Source organism: Prionailurus bengalensis, chromosome B2 (assembly GCF_016509475.1).
Source record: "Prionailurus bengalensis isolate Pbe53 chromosome B2, Fcat_Pben_1.1_paternal_pri, whole genome shotgun sequence".
Lineage (NCBI taxonomy): Eukaryota > Metazoa > Chordata > Mammalia > Carnivora > Felidae > Prionailurus > Prionailurus bengalensis.
The window spans coordinates 1,333,632-1,344,001 of record NC_057349.1 but is presented as its reverse complement, the minus strand read 5'-3'; the positions used below and the strand labels follow the sequence as shown (position 1 = coordinate 1,344,001).

The 10,370-nt window shown below is 37.9% G+C and overlaps 1 protein-coding gene across 1 annotated transcript; it reads right to left on the bottom strand.

Annotated features, from left to right (window-relative positions):
• Positions 1–8,354: 8,354 nt before the first annotated feature.
• LOC122490586 (olfactory receptor 2W1-like) lies at positions 8,355–9,299 on the bottom strand. The gene has a single exon (XM_043593232.1). The coding sequence runs from the start codon at positions 9,297–9,299 to the stop codon at positions 8,355–8,357; it is 945 nt and encodes a 314-aa protein (XP_043449167.1).
• Between the last annotated feature and the right edge of the window lie 1,071 nt (positions 9,300–10,370).

Here is a 10,370-nt window from a genome sequence, read left to right as displayed (position 1 = left end):
TGTCTTGCTGAATTTAGGACTTTTACTTTTTTTGTGATATTTTGCAAATTTAACTACATTATATTTTGGTGTTGGCCTGCTTTTGTTGATTTTGAGGAGAGTTGTCTGTGCCTCTTGGATTTTGATGTCTGTTTCCTTCCTCATATTAGAGAAGTTTTCAGCTATAATTTGCTCAAATAAACCATCTTCCCCTTTTTATGTCTCTTCATCTTCCGGGACTCCTATAATGCAAATGTTATTATGATTTAAGGAGTCACTGAGTTCCCTAAGTCTGCATTCATGATCCTATGCTTTTCCTCTTCTTTTCAGTTTCGCTGTTTTCCATAATTTTACCTTTTTTACATTGATTCATTCCTCTGTTTCATCACTTCTTGTGGTCATTACCTGCAGTCAGTTTTGCATCTTGCTTATAGTATATATATTTTTTTTATTTGGGCCTGACTAGTTTTTAGTTCTTTTATCTCTCAAGCAAGAGACTCCATATATTCTTCTATACTTTATCCTTATGATTGTTGTTTTAAAATCTGGTTCAGGCATATTACATCTATTTGGGTAGATCCCTGGCCATGATCTCTTCTTGTTCTTTGTTTAGGGGTGAATTCCTCCATCTTGTCATTTTGTCTGGATCACTTTTTGTGTGTGTGTGCCAAGAAAACCTGTTATATTTTCTGCTCCTGAGAGTAATGGTTATATTAAGAAGGGGCCCTTGCTGTCCAGGTGCCTCAGGACTTGCTTTAGAGTATGCACTCTGCTCTTGTGTTTTGGCTGCTCTTTCCCTCAGGTCATTCCTCTGTCTGCAGAGTTTTTCCTTGCCTGCAATGGGGAGCATTGGGACCTGGTCCAATGTGTGGCATTTTTACTATGTGTGTTTTGGTTTTCTTGTTAAAATAAGACTATCCTGGGGCGCCTGGGTGGCGCAGTTGGTTAAGCGTCCGACTTGAGCCAGGTCACGATCTCACGGTCTGTGAGTTCAAGCCCTGCGTCAGGCTCTGGGCTGATGGCTCGGAGCCTGGAGCCTGTTTCCGACTCTGTGTCTCCCTCTCTCTCTGCCCCTCCCCCGTTCATGTTCTGTCTCTCTCTGTCCCAAAAATAAATAAACGTTGAAAAAAAATTTAAAATAAGACTATCCTATCTCCACCAAAGCTGAAGCTTTGCAGCCCCCTATGATCAGCAGCCTTGGTACGAGCAAGGGGTTTTTGCTGGTCTTCTAGGGGAGATGCTAATTCTGTTGGTCCTTAGGCTGACTTGCCCTAGTAAAGATGCATATGCAGGGCACGAGATGAGGGGAGCACAGCTTTATGTGTTCCAGCCTCCACTGGGGAGGGTATGTTGCTCACTGAAGTCTCTCAGTGTTGATGGGTGGAGGGAAAATGGTGTTGCCTGGCTCTCTCATTCTCTCCCCACCCAGGAGGTAGTTTGTGCTAATACTGTTCAGGAAACCCTCACAGAAGAGTGAACAATCTCTCTTCTTGTGTCCCCAGCTTTGGTCAAATTCCTGCCTTCACCTGTCTGTGTCCAAGCTGTCTGCTTACCAGGTGGCCCTGTACTCCTCTGTTTTACATCAGGCATTTGGCTGGGTTTCAAGACTCCAAATTTTAGAGAACCTGAGCAGCATAGACTGGCATTTGGGGAGGGTCTCGCCACACTGTGGCTTGTGCCTGCATGTCCCAGAAAAGCAGTCATAGGATCATGAGGGGCTTAGAGTTTATGGTAAAGTGCAGCAAAAAGCCAGAACCAAGGTTTGCTGTCCTCAGCAGGTGTCTCTGTTCCTATTCTATTGAATAGAACAACACATTGCTGCCTGCCAGCTCTTCTGTCCCCTGAAACGCTATGCCACCTCTCCCAAATGCACTCCAAGAAGGAGGTCTTTGTCTCCCAGTATGACGCAGGGGATCCTCGAACCACACTGTACATTCCTGGGCCTCTGTCCTGCTTGCCACAGGAGCACTACTAAGCCCACCAGGTATGAAACTGGTGACTGTGCAGCCTTCTAAAACTGCAGACTTTGAACTCCACTGATTATGAAAACTTATGGTAGTCAGCCCCTCTTCTTTTCCCATTTAACAGTTTTGGGGAAGAGTTTTCCTTGTGCCATTCTCTGCATGCTACTTCTCTCTCTCTCCTCTCTCCTCTCTCTGTGATCAGGGCCTATTCCCCTTTGCCACACCCAGTTCTTTTCTCCCTAGAATCACTTCTTCTCATGTCTTACCTTCCATGACATGGCTTATTTTCTAGCGCTAGTTCTGCAGCTTGTTCTCTCAGCATTCAGATTGATTTATTGGGTATTTGGAATGATTTATCTAGCTGTGTTTGAGGGATGAGTCAAGCATAGGATCCCCCTCCTGCTCTGCCATCTTAACTCCTCCTCCCATTTTCCTTTTTAAATGTGACTACCAGAAAACTTAAATACACATGTGGCTTGCATTTGCTTTTACATGATTATTTCTGTTGGATATTGTGCATATGGAACAATTTGCTTGCTTTTTTCTTTCATGACATTGACTTTTCAAAGAGTCCAGGCAAATTGTTGTATGGAACATCCTACATTCTGAATGATCACTTTTATTTTATTGTTTTACTTATATCATTTTATTATATTCATAGAAATATTATAGAAATATATCGATGAAGCACTGGGATTAGTCCTCTACAAAGGACACATTTGTTCTATAAAGCATGATTTATTTTTCTTTCTTAAAGCTTTTGAGATGTAATGGAGAAAGGTTTCATATATATAATGGAATATTTCTCAGCCATCAAAACAAATGAAGTCTTGCCATTTGCAATGACATGAGCCATCTTGACTGCTCGGTGTGATAAATGTAGTTTTCATCTATCACCAAAAAAAGTTTTTACAATATTTTTGACTATATTCCCTATGCTCTGCTTTTCAGCGCCATGACCTATTTATTTTATAACTGGAAGCTTGTATAATCTCTTAATCCTCTTCACCCATTTTGCCCATCTTCTTACCTCCCTGCCTTCTGTCAACTGTCAGTCTGTTCTGTATTTAGGAGCCTGTTTTTATTTTTTGTTTGTTTATTCATTTGTTTTGTTTTTTAGATTACACATATGGTATTTGTTTTTGGGTGCATGGTTTATTTCACTGATGACAATACCCGCTAGTTCCATCTATGTTGTGAATGAGAAGGTTTAATTTTTTAAATGGCTGAGTAATATTCCATTGTGTATATGTACCATACCTTCTTTTCCATTTATCTATTGCTGGACACTTGGATTGCTTTCGTAATTTGGCTATTGTAAGTAAGGCTGCTATAAACATAGGAGTGCATATATATTTTCAAATTAGTATTTTTGTTTTCTGTAGATAAATACCCAGAAGTAGATTTACAGGATCATCCATTATATCTATTTTTAACTTTTTGACGAGTCTTTATACTGTTTTCTATAGTAGCTGCACCAGTTTATATTTCCATCAGCAGAACATGAGGATTTCCTTTTCTCCACATCCTTAGAAACACTTGTTATTTCTTATCTTGAGACTAGCCATTATTACAGTTGTGAGGTGATATCTCATTGTGATTTTGATTTTGATTTCCATGATGATGAGTGATATTGGGCATCATTTTACGTGTCTGTTGGCCATGAGTATCTTCTTTGGAAAAATGTCTACTCAGGTATTCTGCCCATGTTTTAAATGGATGTGTGTGTGTGTGTGTGTGTGTGTGTGTGTGTGTGTGTAGTTGTATAAATTCTTTTAATATTTTGGTTATTAACTACTTATTGGATATATCATTTGCAAATATCTTCTACCATTAAGTAGGTTGTATTTTTGTTTTGTTGATGGTTTCCTTCCTGGGAAAAAGCTGTCTAGTCACAATTGTTTATTTTTGTTGCTGTTGTCCTTGGCTGAGGAGGTAGATCTAGAAAAATACTGTTAAGGCTGATATCCGAGAGTTAACTGCCTATATTTTCTTTTAGCAGTTTTATGGTTTCAGGTCTTATATTAAATAATTTAATCTATTTTGTCTTTCTTTTTGTATATGGTATGACAAAATGACTCATTTCATTCTTTTCTACATAGCTATCCAGTTTTCCCGGCACCATGTATTGAAGATTGTCTTTTCCCAATTGTATATTCTTGTCTCCTTTGTAGTAGATTAATTGGCCATATAACCATGGGTTTATTTCTAGGCTCTCTATCATATTCTATTTATCTATGTGTCTAGTTTTGTGCCAAGGACCATACTATTTTTATTACTGTAGCTTTGTGGTATAGTTTGAAACCTGGGATTATGACACCTCCAAGTTTGTTTTTCTTTCTCAAGATTATTTGACTATTCATGGTTTCTCATAGTTTCATATAAATTTAAAGATTCTTTGTTCTAGTTTTATGAAATTACATTGATAATTTCATAGATATTACATCAAAAGTGTACATTACTTTAGATTATGGATGTTTGAACAATATTGATTCTTCCAATCCATGTGCATGGGATAACTGCCATTTGTTTGTGTTGCTTTTAATTTATTTCACAAATGTCTTACAGTTTTCAGAGTATATGTCTTTCAACTCCTTATTTAAATTTATTTCTAGAAATTTTTTCTTAGGATGTAATTGTAAATGGCATTGTTTTCTTAATCACTCTTTGTGCTAGAGCATTATTAATGCATAGAAACAACAAATTGCTGTATATTAATTTTTTATCTTGAAATTTTCTGAATTCATTTATTATTTCTTATTTTTATTAAATAATAGCTATGATTTTTGCTTTATTTTGAAAAAATTTTATGTTTCATTTAGGTTGTTAGCATACATTGTGGTATTAGTTTCAGGTGTACAATACAGTGATTCAACACCCATATAAGATGCTATGCTCATTACAAGAAGTTCACTCCTTAATCTCTATTACCTATTTATTATTTCTAATAGTCTTTTTTAAATTGGGGATTTACGGTTTTCTTTATTAAAACTTTAAATTCCAATATGGTTAACATACAGTGTTACATTAGTTTCAGATGTACAATATAATGATTCAACAATTCCATACATCAGCCAGTGCTCCTCATGGCAAGTACCCTCCTTAATTCCTGACACTTATTTTACATATCTCCCCCTACCACATCAGCAGGTCACCATCAGTTTGTTCTTTATCGTTAAGGGCCTATTTCTTGGTTTCTCTCTCTCTTTATCTCTCCTTTTATTCTGCATCTTAGCCTTGCTGGATAGAATATCATTGGCTTTAGATTTTTCCCATTGAGCACTTTGAATATATCATGCCACTCCCTACTGGCTTGCAAAGTTTCTCCTAGAAAATGCTTTGATAGCCTAGAGGATTCCTTTGTATGTTACTATCTTCTTTTATATTGGTGCTTTTAAGTTTTTTCTTTATCACTCTATTTTGCCACTTTAATTGTGATATGTATAGATCTACTGTTGTTGATTTTGTTGGGGTTTCTTTGTGCCTCCTGGATCTGGATGTCTGTTTCCTTCCTTAGATTAGGGAAGTTTTCAGCTATTATTTCTTTAAATAAATTTTCTGCTCCCTTTTCTCTCTTTTATTCTTCAGGGACTCTTATGATATAAATATTATTACATTTGATGGAGTCACTTAGTTACCTATATCTATTCTTATTTTGTACAATTATTTTTCTCTATTTTGTTGAACTTTATTACTTTCCATTACTTTGTCTTCTATGTCATTAATTTGCTCCTCTGCTTCTTCCATCCTGCTGTTCATTTGGTCAAATGTGTTTCTCATTTTCATTTATTGAGCCCTTTATCTCTCCTGTTATTCTTTACCTTGTGTTTGTGACCTCACTCATGTCTTACACTCTTCTGAAGTCCAGTGTGTATCCTTATGATCATTACTCTAAATTCTCTATCAGGTATGTTACTTATATCTGTTTCATTTGACTGTCTGGTCATGGCCTTGTCCTGTCCTTTCATTTAGAACAAATTCCTCTGTATTCTCATTTTGTTAAGTCTCTGGGCTTGCTTTTCTGTGTTAGGAAAGTCAGCTATGAGTGCTGTTCTTGAGGGAATGGACTTAGGAAGATGAGGTCCTGTAGTGTCCTGCAGTGTTGTGTCCCTTGTTCCTCAGGGCCAGGCACTTCAGGGAGTCTTTAAAGTGTGCTTTGTCCACCCTCTGATCTGCTTGTGAAATGAAGCCTGTTGCCACTGTTGCTGGAACTGATGCCCTGTAAAACTCTCATGATGGGAGACATGGTGTCGACAGGGATTTGGGCCAGTCTTCTGGGGGAGGGTGTTTGCCATGCTAGGAGTGAGGCAAATATGTCTGGGAAGGACATTTCCACCAGAGCATGGGGGTTTGTTGGGATTTCTGTAAGCAAGTTAGGTAGGGACTGAAGGCACAATCCCACAATCCCACAGATGGCCCTGTGCTCATACTGAGGGACATGGGGAGGAAATGGTTCTTGTCAGTTTCCTTGTTCTTTGAGGTGTCTCTCTGTGAATGCTGCCTCTCTTGGGCATGCTCCAAAAGGAGCAAATAATCTCCCCACAGTGTGCCCCAGACTCTCTGCAAGTCTCTGTTTCCAAGATGTATGTCCTCAGGCTGTTTTCCCTGCCTTCTCTCCAAGAGTAGCCCCACTGCCTTTGGAGTCTCCCAGAACCCAACCTGTTGACTTTTACAACTACAGGGTTTAAGCTCCATGGGTTGCAAGACTTACACACCTGGCAATTTTAAAGTTACGCCCTAAAAGGTAATCAAAAATTTAAAATAAAGGTGTAGAGTTTTCACCGTGGAAACCTGGGAACCAGAAGTTTTAAGGATGGGAGAGAAAACATCACTAACCCTTACAATGCATCTAGCCCCACCCAAATACTCCAGGTAGATGGAGTGGCTTACTTGACCTTGAAATCACAAAACAAGGGCATAGTAAATGTGAGGACTCTCACATGTAGAGGATTTCCTATCTCTGAAATGGTCAACTTACAGAGAAGGGAAATATTTTTTTTCTTCAACATATATATCCTCAGAGCTTGAATATATTTGCCAATAAAATAAAGTTTAAAAAATGTGGGAAAATCATGAATGCTAAATTTTTGTTTTTTGAAATAAGAGCATCAAGCCCCTTTGAAAAAATTCCTATCTACTGTCACAATGATTCAATAAAAGAAGGAACATTATAAAACCAAAGAGCAAGAAGATAGTATGAAATAAAGAATAACACTTTGTAAAGATTTCATTTAGGCAAAAATTTCATGTCCTCCATTTCTTTTATCTAAGAACATTGAGAAAACATTACCCCCTCCTTTGACCCATCTATAGGTAGGAAATTAATTAAAACCTCTAAAACATTAATTTTTGGTTTAGAGACTCGATGTCTCTCTATTCTCTGTAATAGTGGTTCTCAAACTTTAGCCTGATCACCTCTCATGTTTGTTAAAAAACATCAGTTGCTGGGGCCATCCTGTGTTTTGTTCTGTAGGTCTGAGGTGGGCCTAAGCATGTGTTTTCTGATAAATTGCTAAGTGATGTTGTTGATGCTGGTCCAAGGACCAACACTACCTTATAAGAAAAATCCACAACTCCTTATCAGGCCATGAAGGGTAAAAGTTAAGTTTCTCTAACAGAGAAACCCCAAAATAAAGTGACTTCATTAATATAAGATAATTAGAAGATTTTTCTCTTGTAATAGTCTGGAAGCATTTCTCTACTGATGGGATGGTTCTGTTTCCATATTATTGTTCCATTCTCTCTTAGGGTTTTTGGCAAAAATAGAAACCCTCCACATTCACAGTCCAGCCTGCAGGAGCAGGAGGAAGGATGAGAGTAAATGGCTTCATATTTGAGAAGATAACCGAGGGGTTGCACACTTTGCTTTCCCAACATTGTGTTGGTGGAGGACAGGCTCCAAAATGTGATATTTAGGATGGCGGCCCTGTGACCAATTAGAACTTAAGAAGGTGGAACAGGTATTGGTGGGCAGTTGGTCTACACCACAAAGACCCCACTGGCAGTGTCAGGTGGATGAAAGTGAATGTTATTTCCCATAAAAGTGGCAAGTCTGGGGAGAAAAAAAATCAGTGCCCAGTGTAATCCGACATTAAAATAAATTTCCATGTGAAATATTTTCTTAATATTTTGTACATATGTTTACTACTGTACTTAAACACTTTTCATAATTATATTCTTATTTATCTGTAGTTACAGATTAGTCTTGAAGGTTTTTCAAGTATATAAATTGAATTTTCTTTAAATGTCTGTATCTCTCACTTTCTACTTATTTACAAGGTATGTACCTTGGTACAAGGTATGTACCTTGGTACAAGGTAAACACCCAGTAAATGCTCTTTGCATAAATGCATAAATTCATCTTCTGTTGGTAAAAGTCAATATTATTTCTTTATCTCTCTTCCATGTAACTCATGAATTTGATGACCATTTTTCTACCCACAGTATTCTCTTTACTGCACATTTTACATCTTTGTTTCTTAAAGTATAGATCAGAGGGTTAAGGGTGGGTGTGACGATTGTGTAAAAGAAAGTAAGGAATTTCCCCTCGTCTTGGGATGTGCTGTTCTGTGGCTTCATGTACATATAAATGATTGTTCCATAAAAAAGAGTTACTACTGTGAGGTGGGAACCACATGTATTAAGAACCTTACGCCACCTTGCCACTGACTTGATCCTCATGACAGCTTGAGTGATAACTGTATAGGAGATGAGAATTAGTGATAGAGGTACTAGAAGTAATATCACTCCAAGAGCAAAGACGATGACCTCCATTACTTTTGAGTAGACACAAGCCATCTTGAGCAATGCTGGCATCTCACAGAAAAAATTATTGACCTCCCGGTGCCCACATCTTGGCAACTTCAAAGTCAAGGAGCAAAGAATGAAGGCACTACCAAGATCACCTAACCAGGCGGTGAGCACCATCTTCTGGCAAAGCTGAGGGTGCATTATTATTGTGTAGTAAAGAGGTTGACAAACAGCAGCATAGCGGTCATAGGCCATCACAGCCAAGAGAAGACATTCTGTGGCTCCAAAGTCAAGGGCAAAGAAGAATTGGAGCACACATCCTCCATAGGTAATAGACTTTGTTGGACCCCATAGATTAACCAACATCTGTGGGATGATGCTAGTTGCATAACAGAGATCCAGAAAAGACAAATTGGATAGGAAGAAATACATGGGAGTATGGAGCTGGCTGTCTAGGTTAGACACAAGAATGATGGTTGTGTTTCCTACCAGAGTCACAATATAGAAGATGAAGACAATCCCAGAGATGATGTGTTCTAATTGGGGCCAATCAGAAAACCCCAGCAGGATGAAATCTGTTATTGAACTTCCATTGTTTGTGTCCATGGCTCTTTATGAAAGTCTAGGAGACAATACCATGGTAATAAAAAATAGTGTCTGCCTTAGGTAGAAATTAAACTCTCAAATTTGCCGTGAGTATCCAAATTCACTTGTTGTGTGCTTTCTCCCATGAAGAACACTTCTTTTAACACCTCTGTGTCAGTGCTCAAAGGCTCTCTCTGTAATCATAACCAGAGTCGTTCTGAAAATAATATGGTAGGGGTGCCTGGGTGGCTCACTTGGTTAGGTGTCTGACTTCAGGTCATGATCTCACAGCTTGAGAATTCAAGCCCTGCATCAGACTCTGTGATGACAAGTCAGAGCTTGGAGCCTGATTCAGATTCTGTGTCTCCCTCTTTCTGCCCTTCTCCCACTCCTGTGCTATCTCTCTGTCTCTCTCTTTCTCAGAAATAAATGAACATTAAAAATAAAAAAATATAAAAATAATATGGTAAACCCATTCACACCGAATTGCAAATCATTGAAAAGGCTTAATATGCCATTATGCCTATGTTTCCATGTTTTCTGGGTAAGCAATAAATCCATAAATTTAATGATATAATTTAGGAGTGGAACATAGTTTGAGTTGTTCCTTCTTTAAATCATGATGTAAACATTACTTGATCATGACAAATTTTTCCCTTATCAAAGGAGAGGAGTTTGAGGTAAAACATTAAATGAGCAATTTTATTGTGACAAACTCCACCATTTGGTAGTAGAGTCCCTTTCCATAATCACTTGCATATGTCTGCATTCCAGGCATTATCTTCACCCTCACCATCAATCTCCTCCTAATATTTCCCTCCTCTTCAACATTTCAGACACTGCTGTTCCTGTATCAATTTTGGACTTTTTCACTATTTAGTCCTTTTTTTTTTTTTTGTGAATGTGTTTTTGTTGCCAAGAAAAAAAATCCTTCTTTTTAACCATTATTCACATGTACAGTGGCCTTGTATTTCTTAGAATATCTTTCATTACTGCTATTATACCTCTTAAATAGACTTACTGATTTGTTGCAGAGTTAAAAATTGAACTAATTCCAGAATCATTTGGTTACTACATACACACATCAACAAC

Bases quoted from the DNA above. Each gene is read 5' to 3' on its own strand.
- LOC122490586 (XM_043593232.1), bottom strand. From the start codon at position 9,299: ATGGACACAAACAATGGAAGTTCAATAACAGATTTCATCCTGCTGGGG.